The sequence below is a fragment of the Calidris pugnax genome, unplaced genomic scaffold (genome assembly GCF_001431845.1).
Source record: "Calidris pugnax isolate Ruff unplaced genomic scaffold, ASM143184v1 scaffold8, whole genome shotgun sequence".
NCBI lineage: Eukaryota > Metazoa > Chordata > Aves > Charadriiformes > Scolopacidae > Calidris > Calidris pugnax.
Genome location: NW_015090830.1, coordinates 14,373,354 through 14,390,464, shown reverse-complemented (window position 1 = coordinate 14,390,464; position 17,111 = coordinate 14,373,354). Strand labels below are relative to the sequence as shown.

At 50.8% G+C, this 17,111-nt stretch overlaps 1 protein-coding gene across 1 annotated transcript in view; it reads right to left on the bottom strand.

Moving 5' to 3' along the window:
• Positions 1-7,329: 7,329 nt before the first annotated feature.
• The window catches only part of GMDS (GDP-mannose 4,6-dehydratase), a 434,505-nt gene continuing 424,723 nt past the window's right edge, over positions 7,330-17,111 (bottom strand). The window contains exons 10-11 of the mRNA XM_014941067.1: positions 8,780-8,848; positions 7,330-8,389 (exon numbers count right to left, since the gene is read on the bottom strand). Of these exons, the coding sequence (XP_014796553.1) occupies positions 8,327-8,389; positions 8,780-8,848 (132 nt within the window). The 3' untranslated portion in view covers positions 7,330-8,326. The remainder of the gene's footprint in view (positions 8,390-8,779; positions 8,849-17,111) is intronic.

Sequence of the window (17,111 nt, the reverse complement as noted above, 5' to 3'; positions counted from 1 at the left end):
CTTTTAATGAATTTCGCTTGTCAATTAATTTAAGCCCCTCGGCGCGGTCAGTCCATTTTCCCCCCGGTTCCCTGTGTTGCGGCCAGGCGCGCAGGCTCAATGCTTCCCTCATTTTAAGTTGCGCAGGTGGGGTTGGGTTTTTTGGGGGTGGAGGGTAAGGAGCGCGGCGGTGGGTGCCTCCGGGTTGCCGCAGGTGGTGGCGCCCAGGTTTCCGCGGTGAGCTGCGCAAGAAGCGCTCCGCGTGGCCTAAAGTGTGGCGTAAGGGAGCTGCTGGGTGCTCCCCTGGGACGTGCGTGTGTTTCGGGCCGCCGGCATCTCGCACACGAGCTCACGGGCTGGGAGGATGCCACCTACCCGTCCCTCGGTGTGGTATCCCCCACCCCTCTTTTTTTAAAATTATTATTATTATTATTTTAATTTTTTTTTCTTTTCCCTTCTGCCTCGCCTCCCCGGCGGCTCGTCTGCGTTGTGAATCCGCCCCAAAGGTGGTGCGGTGCCGCGATGAACGTAGCCCTCCTGGTTTAATTAGGCTGGGGCTCATAAAGCCATTCGCTTCTTTCCAAAGTAATAAACAAACGTCGCGTTAGGTCAAGATTGATGGTGTCCATGCAATAAAAACGGGCCAGGTCAGGAAGGAATAAAATTCAATCAGAGCTCGCGGAATCATTTTTCAGGGGACAGAAAAGACAGAAAAGGAGACGGGGGTCAAGGGAGACGATGTCGCCATTCACAACACACCAGCCGGGAGGGAGGAGGGCGAGGGTTAACGAGCGATTGTTTTTTATCAAGCGGAGCCTAATTGAACGAAACAATAGCCGCATCGGCGGGGGAGGGCCGGCTTCTTGTGCGGGGGAGTCTCGGCGGGGCCCGGCTGCAGCCCGCACCCCAGCGGGCACCGGGGACCCCTTCCAGCAACGCTGTGTCCCCCCCGTCCCCCTCTTAAAAGTTTACACGTGCACCTGGGGCAACGGGCAGGTCTCCTTGTCCTAGTCGGGGGTGGGACGGGGGGCTGGCAGCGCAGAGAGAGGTAGCAAACGACCAGGTGCTTATGGAAGTGTGGAAGGAGAGCAGGAACCCTTCATTTTGCAAGAAAGCGTCCGAAAAAGCCTATTTGGAGGGCTTGAAGTAAGCCCCAGCTCGCCCGAGGGTCCCTCCGGCTGGTCCGGCAGGAGCAGGGGGGCCCTCGGTGTCATTTGCTGATGACCCCTCTCCCCTTGCTTTTAGCTCTGTGGGAAGGCTGCTGGCGTCCAGAGATTTTGGGAAGCGGCGGAGGTATTCGCTGGGCACCCGACGGGCGGTGGGTGAAGGCCCCAGCTCCGTCGGGGGGTGGCCGGGGTCGGCGGAGCGGGGGCCGTGGTGTGTGGGGCGCAGGCGGTGGCGCAGCCCCGCAGGGAAAGCCCCCGCCGTCCAAAGGGCTCCTTTTCGTCCTCGCCTGTTTCTCCAGCCCGACGGCGCTTTGCCGGGGGGGCGGCCGGCAAACCCTCCCTCCCTCCGGTGTGCCAGCAGGGTTTGGGGGTGGTGGGGAATTCTTCCTCGCCCCCCACAAGCAAACGCGTCTGTTGCGCGCAGCTCCGCGACCTTCTAGGCCCGTAACTTGTGCCTTCCTTGGTACGCGTGTGCCGCAAAATAATAGCTATTAAAAAGCACCGAGATGGGGGAAAGCGACCCGGGCTACCGGTGAGAGCGAGCTCACAAGCTTTCCGGCTGAATGGGAATTGGGTGGTCGGCGATTTTTTCCTTTTTTTTTTTTTTTGCCCCCTAAATAAACACAGCTTGAAACGACTTGGGTGGGCAGAAGGGAACAATTTGTGAGCCAGAGAGCAAGTGAGCTGGGCAAGCAGCTGGCCCGCGACTTACCTGCTGGGGACTTTCACCTGACCTTTAGGTGTCAGGGGGCTCGGTGGCGCGGTGTGTTACCCCGCATTCGGGTCACTCGCTTTGGGCTGCCTTCAGCAGAATTAAAAACACCAACAGTGAAACCCCCAAACTGGAATCCCCCCCCTCCTTTCCAGCCCCCACCACCTCTGGGGAGAATGCAGGAAAACCAACACATTTAGAACCATTAACTCTTAAAATAGCTGAATTTCCTCCAGTAGAAAAAAAACGCAAATTATTACACTCATGAGTTCAGGATATTTATATATTATATGAATCGATGAATAAACGGGTCATATCGCTACAGCCGTCGTCCCTCGGAAGGCAAGGGCTCGGTTTAGAAGGAACGCCATAGCCGTTTTCCCCCCACCGTTACTGGAATTTACTTACTTGCCAGAGCATTTAAGCGGCCGAGTTTAATTCTTTTTTTTTTTTTTCAAAAATTTAAAATAAATATTTGAAATAAGGAAAAAGAAGAATGTTTTCCATTGAACGATAATGTGAAAAGTACTGATAATACCGTCCAAAGAAGAGGAGAATTGTTTAAACAATGTCGGTGCTTGCGAGATTGCCCAGTATAAATACATTCGCGCTGCCTTTTTGATGCGGGTTTCTACTGGGACTCCTGTTCTCTATACGCGTGTGTGGCGTACAGATACGCGTTTCCCCACTCCGATTGCGGGAAATAGCTCTGGCAGTCGCAAAGCTTAGCGGAGGGGAACGTCGTCCTGCCAAGCCCCGTCGCCCTGGGACGGGGGTGCCCGGTTGCGGGACGGGTTGCGGGCGCTCACGCACCTCGCCTCTGCCAGCGAGAAGCTGCTCGCCGCTCTCCCTGAGCGAGGATTTATGCAAGCGCTGGCGGCCAGCGCTTCTAACCTCGCCTCTCAAGGATGGGATGGATTTAAACCCCAATAACGAATTGCAGCAAAATTACGGCTTTCTCCCGACGCCATTCCCCGCCCCGCAAGCGCTCCGCAGGGGCGGGGATGGGGGGGGTGTGTGGGGTGGGTGGGTGGTGGTGGGAGAAGGAGCGCGGAATGAACCGGTGCGAGCTCATTAGCAAAGCAAAGGTTGCAATTAGCGTCTGCTGCTGCGAACCGACCTCTCCCCCGCCCAGCCTCCCCCTAGCCCCCATCACCAAATAATTGCAAAGTATCTGTTGATGTTTTTCTTCCACCCGTCAAAACGTTGGAGCTCTGCCTGCTCCAGCGCTCCTTTCTGGTTTGTTGTGACTGGAGACAATGCTCCGCCAGCGAAGTACCAGAGGTGAAGGGGGGTCACCAGCAGGACAGGCAAAGAGCGCGGCCCTCCGAGCCGCCCGGGGGCCTCCCCTCCATTCCCACCCCTCCAAACCTGCCGCCCGGAGGAGAGCGGGAGGGTGGGCGGGCGACCCCCGCCCGGGGCGGCCGGTTCCCCTCTTTTCCTCACCCTCCTCCCCTGCCGGGCCGGGAGAGCGGAGAGGATGTGACCCTCATGTCCGCCCGGGGTGGGGGTTTATCCGGGTTTTACCCGGGGCGGCTGCTTTATCAGCAGTGGGCAACGGGGGGGGAGACGGGGGATTCCTACGTTCCCCCAACTTACACTTATATTTCATTTTTCTAAATCCAGCCATGGATCTGTCTCCGTGCGCCACCAGGGCCGGCCGCCTAGCCATCTCCCACTCCCGGGCACCGAGCAGCGGGTCTGTCCCCCCACTCCACGTCCCCCCTTCCTCCCGCCCTGGCCCCCCGCCCCTCCTCGTTTTTACCCTTCAGGCGAGCAGGAGGTGTATTTTTAGTCGGCGCTGGCGGTTTTTTGCTCCGCGACCCCGAGGAACACCCCGTCGCTTTGTCTCGCCGGCCTTCCGCAGCGGGGCCGGGGCGGCGGGCGGGGGGGCTGCGCCACCGGCAGGCCCCGGGGCAGGGCCGACCCCCGCCCAGGCCCTCCTGCAGCGGTGGCGGGGGCTTGTGCTCCCGTTGGGAGACCCCCCACCGCAGGCCTCCGTCGCGCTCCTTCCCCCCTGCGGGGACTCTGCAGCCCGGGAGCGGCCGGTGGTCCCGAGCGCCCCTGAAAGGCCTCGGGAGAAGGAGAAATAATTTTTATGCAATTAGCGTCTGCTGCTGCGAACCGACCTCTCCCCCGCCCAGCCTCCCCCTAGCCCCCATCACCAAATAATTGCAAAGTATCTGTTGATGTTTTTCTTCCACCCGTCAAAACGTTGGAGCTCTGCCTGCTCCAGCGCTCCTTTCTGGTTTGTTGTGACTGGAGACAATGCTCCGCCAGCGAAGTACCAGAGGTGAAGGGGGGTCACCAGCAGGACAGGCAAAGAGCGCGGCCCTCCGAGCCGCCCGGGGGCCTCCCCTCCATTCCCACCCCTCCAAACCTGCCGCCCGGAGGAGAGCGGGAGGGTGGGCGGGCGACCCCCGCCCGGGGCGGCCGGTTCCCCTCTTTTCCTCACCCTCCTCCCCTGCCGGGCCGGGAGAGCGGAGAGGATGTGACCCTCATGTCCGCCCGGGGTGGGGGTTTATCCGGGTTTTACCCGGGGCGGCTGCTTTATCAGCAGTGGGCAACGGGGGGGGAGACGGGGGATTCCTACGTTCCCCCAACTTACACTTATATTTCATTTTTCTAAATCCAGCCATGGATCTGTCTCCGTGCGCCACCAGGGCCGGCCGCCTAGCCATCTCCCACTCCCGGGCACCGAGCAGCGGGTCTGCGGGGGCTTGTGCTCCCGTTGGGAGACCCCCCACCGCAGGCCTCCGTCGCGCTCCTTCCCCCCTGCGGGGACTCTGCAGCCCGGGAGCGGCCGGTGGTCCCGAGCGCCCCTGAAAGGCCTCGGGAGAAGGAGAAATAATTTTTAAAAAAGCAAAAAAAAAAGAAAAAAAAAAAAAAGGCTTTGGGGGCAGCTTTACCTTTAGCACCGGGGGAAGGGCAGCGGCCCGCACGGCGGAGGCGAGGGGCTGAGTTACGGCTGCGAGATGCGGGGCGGCGGCGCTGCCAGGCGGCGGGAGCAGGGGGGGGCAAGCCCTGCCTTCGCGGCCCCTAACTCTTAGCAGACAGGGGCCAGGCCGCCTCTCCCGAGCGGGCCCCAGCCCTCCCGCAACCCGCCGGGCAGGCGCTGGACCCCCTCTCGACCCCCTCTCCTCTCCCTGCCCGCCTGAATCCCCCCTTCCTCCCGACGGGGCGCACGGCCGGGCAGCTCCCACCGCCCAGCGCCGCTGTTACCGACCCGCTTCTCCCCGTCGTGGCGGCGCAGGGGGACCCCTGCCGCTTCCCAGGACGCGGTGGAACCGGCTGCCCGGGCGGGCCCCCCCCTTCCAAGCTGGCTCCCGGCGCCGCTCTCCCCTCCCCGGCCCCCTGGCTGGCAGCTCGGCCGCACGCTGGCCCCGGCGGGCAACCGGCCTTCCCCCGGCAGCGCTGCGGCTCCGCGGCCGGAGAGCACAAGCAAAACTCGTTTTTGCTGATTGCTTTGTTCGCTGCAGCCGGTGGGACGCTTCTGAAAGGAACAGGGGACGGGGGGGTCTTTTAAATTAACGAAGCTGTAATGACCCCTGATGAGACATGAGACCGGCGGGGGGCTGTGTGTGTATATAATCTTTCCGTACCTGCAAGCTTGACAAACACATTAAATCACTGTATAGAACATTAGTCTGTAACTGGTGTATTAGCTACATATATAGATACAATCTCCTTGCTACATATATAGATACAATCTCCTTAAATCGCAGCAGTTCGTTTTTTTCTTTTTTTTTCTTTTTTTTTTTTTTTTTTGACACATTTATTTCGTTTTCAAGAAGCGATTCCGTGGTCAATTGCAAAGAGCGGTACTTTCGGGGGAATTCAAAATCGGGTGCGAAGGCGGTGGCGGTGAAACCCAAACGCAGTTCGGACCTTTGCTAAACTGTAAAAAGCAGTGGGGCAGCGCTGGGCCGCACGTTTTGCGCTGTTGATTTTTTTTTTTTTTTTTTTTTTTTTGACAAAATAGCAAAAAGACCTCTAGCATAAGGTCACCGAGCAGCGACCGCTTGGTCTGGAACCATTTTTTGCCTTCCCATCTCCTTCCCCGCTCGCCCCTCAGTATAGAGACCGAAAACGGAGAATAAAAATAACGCTTCTCCAGAATGCGCCGCAGTTCCAGATGCCAAAGGGGAAAAAACCAAGAACCCAGAGGTCGAAGGAAAACTGGCAGCTTGTGTAAAGGTTCCCAGCCCTCTGCGGGAACTCACATTCAGCTGTACCAGCAAGCCTCCCAGTGAATCACTGTAAGCAAAAAAAAAGGTTCCCAGCAATACAAAAATACCTTGTCATAAACGCGCTTTATTTATATATATATATTTTATTTTTTTTTGCATTTATTACATGCGCCACCAAAGATCCGCCACCCGCAGCGTGTGACCGCTTGTCCGAGGACCCGGGGCGGGAGGGGAGGGACACCCTCGGCCCGTGGAGGTGTGCGGCGACGGCCCGCAGCCCACTGGGTGCCCGCGGTGCGGGGGGGGGCAGCGAGTAGTGCCGGGGCTGTGTAGCGGTCCCACGCCGGGTGGGCACTGCGGGGGAGCGTAGCCAAGGCAAAGGACGGGCACCCACGGGGAGGGCGATTATTGTTATTTTACTCTTAAAAAAAAGTCGTTCCCGCACTCCCGGGGTAAAGCTCCCCGAGAGGCTTTGTACAAATATACCCACGCGTGGATGTGTACACGCAGGGGGGGGGAGTAGCAAGGTGTGCGTGGCGCTGCGCGCCTCCAGCCCTCCCCACGGACGGGGCGTCCGCGCCCCCCTCGACGTTGGTTTGTGGCCGGGGGAGCCCCGACGCGCCGCGAGGACCGTGCGTGGGGGACTGGAGAGCCCGGCACGCGTGGGGCGCTGCTTGGAGGGAGCGAGTGCAACGAGGACGAGTCTCTCCCTCACCCGACAGGTCCCGTTGCCTCCCCCTCCTCTCCACCCTGCGAGGGCGCGTAACGCCGCGCACCTGCAGCACGGGATCCCACGCAGCGGGCCGGGATCCCACGCAGCGGGTCGGGCTCCCGCGTTTCTCGTTTCCCCGTGCGCTGGGGCTGGCCGCGCTCCTCCGCGCTCCCCCGGGGGGCAGCCCCCGAAAGGAGGCGGCTGCTCCCCTTCGGCTGCCCGGGGCCCCCACCACCACGCACATTTTTCCACCGCACCTCTGAGAAATGCCCGCCTCACGCCAGGCGCACAAAGAGCCCTCTCTTTCTCTCCCTTTAAATAGGGGGATCCCCCCCCAAAAGGGAGAGGAGCAGCCGGAGAAGGTGTATATCCTGCGTGTCGTCGTGTCCGTGTCCCCCTCCGTCCCCCCCCTCCCCGTGTATCTCGCCCTTCGCTCATTCCTAGGCATAAAGCTAAAACGATGGGAGTAATGGGTGGGTGGAAGATCCTAAACCAACGGGAAATGTATGGGCTCCACGACCTCTGGATAACCCGGGCACCTTGGCACGAAAAGCGCAAAAATATTTACTGACCTTGAAGTTTCTATTTTATTTTTTTTTAAAGCTTTTTTAAAATTTATTTATTTTGTTTTTATTTCTTAAGTCATCTTTTGAGATGGTTCAAGCTCCCGTCCGAGGTCTAATTATAGTAAGCAGGAAAAGGATGGAAAGGGAATGGGTTGATTCGGGGGAGGGGAGGCCGGGGGTGGGGGACAAAATCAAAAACACGCTAAACCCCCGGATCGAGAAGGTGCTGGACAAAAAGGCTTTCTGTGACTCACACACACTCTGAAACGAAGATCTGAAAAATGCTTACAAGCCCCCTCTGACTGGTTTGAAAGCGATTCCAGCAATTAGGAATTAATTCGGCATGGTCAAAAGGCGATTTCACTGCAAGTTATATCAAGTTATCCAAACTTTTACAGAGTTCAAGTGGTGGAAATGGGCCGCTGGGGTGGAGGTAAGGCCGCAGGAAAGAAAAACAAGGAGTGTTCAGGAAAGGCAGAAGAGGGGAAGCCATGGAGCAAGGGCTGGAGAGATGGCGAGCCCACGTTAGTGCCAGAGGTTTGCTGCCGTTGTTGCTGGAGGAGAGGGGAGGTTGGAGGGTGGAGAGCAGGGGACACTTTTGTTTTTCAAATGGGAGAAATTACTCAAAATGCTCTGGAGGGCCTAGGTAATAGATGAGTTGTCATTAAAAAGGGAAATTAGTGGGCTTGCTGGCTGATCAGTACTTCAGGTACAGTACTGGGAGTGTGTGTGACCCCTCCCCAGTTAATGGCAGGAGCCACTGGGCAGAGTTAGCCCTGGCAGGGCTTACCCTGGAATGATGTGGGAGGCGAGAGGCACTGGGAGGTTGTGGAGGGTGGAGGGTGGGGGATAAAACCGAGCTTTCATGTAGAGGCAAGCCAGCAATAAAACCATCATGGGGAGGGGCGGCCACCCACCCACCCCAATGGCTCATGGCAGTGCTGGCCGTGGGGTGCACCCCTGGCACAAGTCCTGCGACGCCCGCTGGGCCCAGCTGGGGCTCAGGCATTGGGGTTGTTCCTCATGAGCTCCACATCGGCGTCCACCATCTCCCTCACCAGCTCCTGTGAGGAGAGAGAGAAGCAGATGAGGACCACGGAGCAGGGGATGAACTGGCTACACGTCAGGAGTGCCCCAGAGCATGATGAGCCCCCCAGACCCCCCGCAGCAGGGCAAGGAGGGGATGAGGCTTTGCTGGGTTCTTCTGGCAGCAGCCCTAGCCCCAGCCCCAGCATGCATGTCGGTGCGCTGCTGTGTACTGGGGTTGCCCATTGCTGCCACGGTGGCTGCTGTCTTCAAAGCAAGAACCTGGGCAGGGTCACTGAAAATGGGAATTCTCTGTGTGCCCGAGTCACCCAACACAGAGGTCCCCCCTTCTCTTCCCTTCCCCGTCCATTTCTTTTAAAGGACATGAACACCCAGCAGGTACAAAGCACTCCAGAAAGGCTACTCACATCAAACGTGACTCTTGGCTTCCAGTTCAGCTTTTGTCTGGCTTTGGTACAGTCCCCTTGAAGAAAATCCTGTGGAAAAGAAGAGAGAGGCGGTGTGAGAAGTGTCCAACTTCCCCACCTCAATGGCTCCCTGTTGCTCGTGCTTCCCTGTGAGCCACGCGGGGCCGCGGCCACCACTGGGACTCTTCCGAGGACAAAATGTTTCATTTTAAGATGCAATTTTAGTGGAAGCTCATATGCCTATAAATCACCAGGAGGCAGCATCCTTTCACCAGGCTATTTCAGACTGAAAGAGTTATTCTTTCTTTTTTTTGCGCGCGCGGGGTTTGAACTCCAGCCTTACAGCTGTATAATGCTGAACATTTTAAAAGAACTTGTCATATGTCTTAGTCATGCTATTGAATGAGCTGTTTCAAATTCTTTTTTCCCCCCATTTGTTTAAATAATGTAAATCACAGAGCAAACATGGCAACTAGTCTCTTTCAAATAAAAACGTGATCACAGACAGATGATGTGGAAAGACTGTTATGAATATGGGTAACCATATGCAACAGTAGTAAACACCCAGCTTTTGAACGCCTACATACTTTTTTCTAGAGTATTTTGAGCATCCATATGCAAAGAAAAGTCTAAATACCTCATAAATGAAAAGAAATTATCTTGAAACCATTACAGAAACCAAGACTTTGGTCATATTTGCCTTACTGTTCAAGTATACTTAAAAGTACTACCACGCCAAAACAATCCGACAACCAGTCATCAAAAATAACATAACAAAATTAAACAAAGAAAAAAACTCTATTGACCACATTTCTAGTTGAATGGGAAAAGTGACTGAATGTTCATTTAAAATTAAAATACTGTGTTCAAACAGTTAGCTTTTCTCCCAACTGTGCGTGCTGACTTAATAAAATCTATCATCTCTCCTCACAAGCTTCCTTTCTCTGTTGCATTAAATACTAAAATAGTATCTTTCCAGGTTTAAAGAAAACCAACCTAACCCAACTTTATTACAGAACAAGAAGGTTAAGGCTGAATTCTGCTCTTGCATTTGACTTTATGGTGGTAACAGCAGGCTTTCCAGAAAAATGTATGGACTGCCTTTCTCCTCCCTCTTCAGTCTCTGGCCAGCGGTGGAGCTAACAAGCATTTTTTGGCTGTAGTTTGTAGTTTTTTTAAACTGTTGCCACACACTACATTTTTCAGATGCTATCTTTTGTGCATGTGTGGTTCAGGTCATGTTAACTTCCAAAATCACCTCATCCTGTGCAGTAAAATGTAGGAAATTCTTCTTCATAATTGTGCTCCAGAAAGCTAGACAGCTTGCTTCCAGGAGCAGAGGAAATCCACCAAAGGAAATATTGCACCGAAGAAGGGGATGTGGAACAAACACGTCTGACGAGACTATTCCAGGCAGCATTTTTACTAGTTTGGTCTTTAGGCTAAAAACATTTCAGCCTGCCTTCAGAAAAGAGTAAACAGATGGATCAGAACGAAATGATATGAAAATAAAAAATACTGTGATTTCCTTAAATTAGACTACATGATTTCCTACTGCAGCCCTATAAAGGGTTTTTAGAAACTGCAGCAGACATTTGAGGCCAAGTCATGCAAAACCGCGTCAGCTCAAGGGATCCCCTGGAGGGTCGTGTGAATATGGATTGCAAAATCTGGTTTGAAATGGGAAAGACTCCCACTAGCTTGGACGAAATTTGGATCAGACCCTAATGTGCTCATGGAGGTATGCCTTTTATCTGGAGTTCGTCTTCATTTACATTATGTATGTGTGTATATATGTGCCTGGAAACAAGGAGATCCCTCTTAAAAAGAATAATTTCAGTATAAAAACAATTGCCTTCTATTCAGTCCTAATTAAAGCCATTAGCTAGAAGTGAAGTGTTTTAAGTCATAAAAGCCATATCATAAAACTTTCATTTTTATAAATGCTGTGTAAGTAATAACGTTACATCTACAATCTTTATAGTGAAAACATCCTTTAAAACTGAGCCTGTCTAGGATACGGGCTTCCCATTTAAAATTAAAAAAAAAAAAAAGGTCCGGGGAGAACAGAGTGAATTGCCATCGCCTGCTGTATGTAGCTGCATTCTGCTTTTGAACAGCTTGGGAGCAGTCTTTTAACTTTCTTGGACAAATGCTTTTTGTTAAAACAGTTTATCTAAAAAAATACTTTACCTAATTCCAGCCCTTCATTCAAAAACATAAACACTCAGCTGCTGAATAGGCCAAAATAAGGTTGGGGGGAGGCTGCAAATCAGTAAAAGTGAAGTGATTTGCTGTGCTGAATTATATATAGAGAGAACACAAACAAATAGTGTATCAAATCTATTTAAATAATAATAATAAAAAAGAGTATTTTTCCTTTAAAAGTTCACATGCTTTAACAATGATGCAGTAAAGATATTATGGCCTAATCTCTGAACAAAAAAAAAAAAAAAAGAGAAAAAAGAAGATTTAATATATATGATAATACAAATTCCCCAGCTGACTTAGGTTAAAAGATTTTAAATGGCTCTCCTGAAGAAGCTTGTGTACTTTTGAGAAACACTACTTTGTAGTTAGATTTACTTGAAAATAGCATTATGGACAAAATGTCTCGTGGGCACTTTTTAAAAGGTTAAAGGTTCTGTTACAGAAGTTACTAGGTACAGACATCAAATGAAACTATAATATTAACACCACATTACATCTAAATTCAAGGTTTGATTGTATTCTTCTTAGTTAAAGTTTCAACACTGAATGGAAATGATGACTGGAACAAAGCTATTCCTGATTAAAGGATTGTATTGCAGTCATGTTTCCTGTATTTTTCTACAAGTAGCTCATAATATGAAAACAATAAGGTAATTACAATAAAATAAGAATATTAAAAAAAGCTCCTCATGGAACAGAATGACTGCTTGTTTATATTATTTAAGTCTTTCACTGAAACCAGAGATGCATCTGTCAGGCTTCCAAAAGGGAAAAAAAAAAACAAAAAACCACCACCAAAAAACCACAACTGAAAAACTTCTGGCATGACGATCAGTAAAATGTATTGATTTTTCAGTGTCACAGCTTCACTTTCTGGTGGTACAACCAGATCAGAAAGCAAAGAAGAGGTGAGGTTCCACGGGAGAAATCCTGGATTTTTATTTTTTTGGGGGGTTGGGGGTGGGATGGGAGAGTGTTCTCAAAAAACAGCAGCTGCTGAATCTAAATTTTCCAGTATCCCTATTCCTGATGGAAACGCACCTGATGAAATGACACCAGTTTACGTTTTGTATTCCTGCAGGATAAGTTTTTCTGTGGCATTGCGCTTTACACCCTGACAGGAAAACAAAGCCCTGTGACTCGGTGAAAACCCTGAGGATTTAGATACTGAGCTGAGAGTTTGCAAACCTGAAAACACCGATTAAGGCTTTCAGTTGTTTTTACAGAACTCAGATCATGAACATAAAATTAAGTCTTTGGTTTTACTTATCCATTTTGGGAGGAAGAAGCCCTTATTCTTCGTGCACGTACAGTTAACATAAGTGCATAGTAACGACAAGTTTTGCCTGCAAGTCAGGAGTTGGAAACAACAACAACATCCAAGTAAATATTTAAGGGGCAGGAAGATAGAAAAGACAACAGTCAAATTCTCTGTTGCCACTTAATATGAGAGTAAACTCTCCTGTGGTTTTATGTGCACCTCACTACTTTAGCTCTCAGAGAAAATAATGGGTTTTTCTGATGTCAGTTTTGCTGTTTTAGCTTTTCTGTAAATGAGCCTGTGTAACTGTGTAGAAAATACCCCATTATTACTAAATCTGATTTTATAATGATTCCTTTTTACTGTCCAAATGCACACATGCAAATACATACAGATAAACAGAAATAAATTTGTTTTGCGATGTAGTAAGGCATTTTTTAAATTTGGTTTTAAAACCATGAGACAAAAATGTAAAATATTTTAATGCAAATATCACATTTCCCAAGCTCTTGTTCTGAGTGTCATCGTGGCTCCTATTTTGACTCGCTTAGCGATTGATCTGGTTTCACTGTGCAATGTATCACTGTCTCATTCAATTAACTTTAACTGAAAATTTAAAGCCTTGAGACAATGTGAGAAAAAGGAGATAGCACGGCCTGAAAGAAGGCCAAGGCTTCCTTTATTACGACAGCTCAGCTGATTCCCTTTAAAATGTGCCTTTGCTGAAGCCAGCACTGAGGGCCAGCTTTTGCTCTCTCTAACACCAGAATAAAACGGAGACCGAGTCATCAGTAAAACACCTGCGATGGAATTGTGCCCAGCTCTGCTCGCTGCAGCACAGACGAGGCTTTACCTCTAAAAATAAACAGACTCGATCTAAGCACACAACAGTTTCACTGCATCTGAAAAGTGGCCAGGGTTACGTTCACAATCAGCACGACCGCTTGGAAGATGATTTGTTACATCAGAGCTCCCATAAGTAAAGAGCACAGACCCAGCTCGGTGGAGGCTCTGGCTTGCCTCTTTAGTCTTGCACTTTTTTTGCTCGAGAAGTTTTAGTCGGGAAGGATTTCAAGAGTCTCGGGGCCAAAGTTTTCTGCAAACCCTGCTTGTGTTTTGTTTTCCTTATTTCCTTCTTAAAACCATAGCCTTTCAGCTTTAACTCGTCCCGTTAAAAGACAAAAATTATAAACATAGCTACTAAATTAGACAACATTAGCTAGCAGCTTTGCATTTTCACCGTTATATCTCAGCAATGTATACATCAAAGTTTATCTTATCAAATAGTCTCCCCTTTTGTAGCATTTTTTGTATTAATTTTTAATGAGGGTTCAGGTAGCACATCTCAGTAGTAACGTCAGCCCCAAAGTGCATCTGAGTACCTGCTGCAGCTCATGGCTCAGACAACAGCCCTGTTCAAGTGTTTGTTGCAAAAAGTCAGGAGGCTACATGCACCCAAATAGTCACGAGCACTCCATGCCCACCAGGCAGTTCTTCTACCATCACCCTTAGCCTCCGTTCCCTGGTGTTCTCCTGCACTTGCACATCAGGCCTGGGCACCTCGTGTCTTAACCCAGATGCAATATTGGAGATCAGCATGTGGGACTTCAGCTGAGCCATTCCCTGTCCACTCTGTTAAGAAAAGTAGTAGGATCTCACCAAATCAGAGCTGTGGAGGCTGTAAACGTGCACCTTGCTGGTGCAAAAGTGCATGGTTCATCCAAGCTCAGATCAAACCCAAGAAGAAGTCACAATAATAAGCACTGTGTCTGCTGTACGCTGCTCTCTAAGTGCTTATGGAGATCCACAAGGCAGAAAGCACTGGCTTGATTTCTTTGCAAAGGGTAGTGTTTGTTATAATATCTATAGCAACAAGGGGGAAAAAAAAAAAGTATAGTTATAAAGCAAGAGACTCCTATCTCCACAGTAAATATGAGGAGACTGAAGATAAAACACGCCAATGAGCAAAGCCCAAGCCTAACGAGGAACACAGTAAACATCTTCAGGAATTTAAGAAGAGCCGTAATGTGTCGCTCAGTTTTCAATTTTTCTTTCCACTGTTCTTAGAAAAGCAAAGTTGTGGAGCAGTTAGGGTACCAAGGGAATAGAAGAATGCCAGTGAATTTGGTTCCTGATCTAAATTTGTTTTAATGCAGCATGAACAGACTGCTTTCCACTCTTGGGTCAGCAGTCTTTTGCAGAAAGACAGTATTGTTTGCAAAGAACCACAGGAAAAGGCAAAAGGCAAAAGCAACCAATAGGCTGAAACTCACATATAACAAAATGCCATTTAAAATAAGAGGCATAATGTTTTTTTCCCCTAGCATGTTTTCCTGTGCAAATCCCCTCCCTGTTCAGAAAGCTCAGCTTTTACTAAGACCGTGTCGAGGGGGGAAGGGGAGGGGGAAGAACGACTTGAGGCAAGGGCTGGTTCTGCACAGTGCTGAGCCCCTCCACGGCTGATGGACCTCGGCAGGCTGCGAGTGCTGGGCATCTTTAGGGTAAGGTCTTATCTCAGGACTCCACCGTACGCCAGTAATAAGGCGTCAGTACAGGCCACATGGTCAATAAAACCTGAGCACAGCCTTCGCTTTTCCTCCAGGAACCAGGGGCGTTAGGACAGCAGCTTTATCTTATCGGTTTGATAATCTTTAATTTGACCAGCTTCCAAAGGGTTAACGCAAATGAACTCGGAGCAGCAATAAACATTAGGGCGATAATAACAGTAATGGAGCTCCTCTCCCTCCTCCTCCTCCTCCTCTTCCCCTCCCTCCCCTGTGCCTTTTCCACTTCGCTGCTGCCTATCAGCCCCAACCGAAGCTGAAGCCAGACCTCTCTTGCAATGACAGGGGGTGATAAGAGACGTGAAGAAAACAGCAAGCTGTCTGGTCTGCTCAGGAAGTCAGGGTCGGGCGGTATTGTCCATCAGCGGGGGCCACGCGGCGGCCAGAGGCCAGGAACAATGCTCTGCTCCGGGGAAACGGGCTCGCTCAGCGCCGGCCCTGGCAGCCCCACCGACACCCCAGATAAAAGGGCAAAGCGGGGGGAGCTGGCCCCGGGTGCCTGGGGAGCCTCGTCGCCAGACCCTAATCGTTTTGGCGGAGGCAATGCCCCGGCGAAGGGAGGGGAGGCCGCAGCCCGCCCGCATCCCCAGGAGACCCACGTGCAGATCATGGCTGTGGTGCACGCACCAGCGGAGCTGCAGGCACGAGAGCCCCCTCGCCGGGCCGAGCGTTACGCAGATCTATTAACTTGCCAAGCGAAGCCTGAGAAAACATCTTGGCCGGTGCTGTCCCTCGAGCCAGATAAAATTCCTCCCGAATTACAGCCCGATATCCCTGAAGCCAGTGCTGAATCGCTCTGGATCTGGAGCTGAGCTCGTTCAATCAGGAGCCGTGCCTCACAGGGATCAGCGTAGCTTTGCTCCAGGGCACCCTGCTGCAAGCCAGGCCATGGGTGCTTTTTGGGATCCCACGTGTGAGGCAGGTGTCCTGTCCCCCCGCCCCAGCAGGGAAAGCCCCTCTGCTCCGAACAACAAAATCCCCGCAGCCAGCTGCGGTGAGGCGGGTGCTTCCCTCCCTCTTAGTTTGCCCCGAGGCCCAGTTCTGCTCTCCTGGGAAGATCTGGAAGGTGTTCCCCAGCCTGGATGCGAGTGTAATTGTAACCTCAGCTCACGGCTCTGCAAAACACCAAAGAGGCTTCTGAACAGAATCATGGAATTATAGGATAGTTTGGGTTGAAAAGGACCTTTAAAGGTCACCTAGTCCAGCCTCCCCTGCAGTGAGCAAGGACATCTTCCAACTAGACCAGGTTGCTCAGAGCCCCATCCAACCTGACCTTGAATGTTTCCAGGGACGGGGCACCTCTGCCCCATCCGATCCCAGTTGGATGGGGCAACCTGTTCTAGTGTTTCACCACCCTCATTTTGAAAAAATTTTTTCCTTATATCTACTCTAAATCTTCCCTCTTTTAGTTTAAAGCCGGTACCCCTTGTCCTATTGCAACAAGCCCTGTTAAAACATTTGCTCCCAACTTTCCTGTAGGCCCTCTTTAAGCACTGAAAGGCCACAAGATTGTTTCTAGTTTACAGGAATACCTCTGCTGAAAAAGCAGCAAACTTCTGGAGGAGAGGAAGAAGATCAAACCCATTTCATTTGCCATGTACAGACCATAATTATGATAGTTCAGGTAGTAGAGCTGAAAACATAACCACTTTCTTTCTGCCATGGCATAACCAGTCATCCAAACACACGCATCAGAGCTCATTTACTAAAATGCAAACTAATAATTAAATGCTATACATTATTATGAACCAAACTAAGCTTTTCCAACTCTTCTAAGAAAATAGAATTGCTCTTTGTAAATTTGGTTAAAGGTGGTACAACTCCCATTGGCCATCACTGCTCTGTAGCCTGGCTGCTGATAGAAAACAATACGTGAGCTTCAAGCTAACCTGTGCATAAGAGAGGTGGCTGAATAACCTGGATTTTTCATGACATGGGTTAGAACCATTTGTGCATTTTCTCTTCACAGCAGAAGTTTTGGAGAGGTTGTATATGAGCACACTTCTTCAGGCTCCCTGGCCAGAGGGTAGAGAGAGAACCCATGTGTCACCTTCACATCACTGAAAACCAAGACCTTGTGAGGGTTGAACGTCATTCATATGGGTGGAGATCAGCTGCAGTGTAGGAAAAGAACAGGTTCTCTCTGTTTCACTCCAAGTCCTGCTTTTGTTCACTATTTGCTCACTGTTTGCTTCTTGCTTCACTGCAGCCTGTTCTCTGAAAACAATTTGGGGGAGTGGGAAAGTAAAGTAATCATGTCTTCATTATACATGGTTTTATTGCCACAAGAAAATGT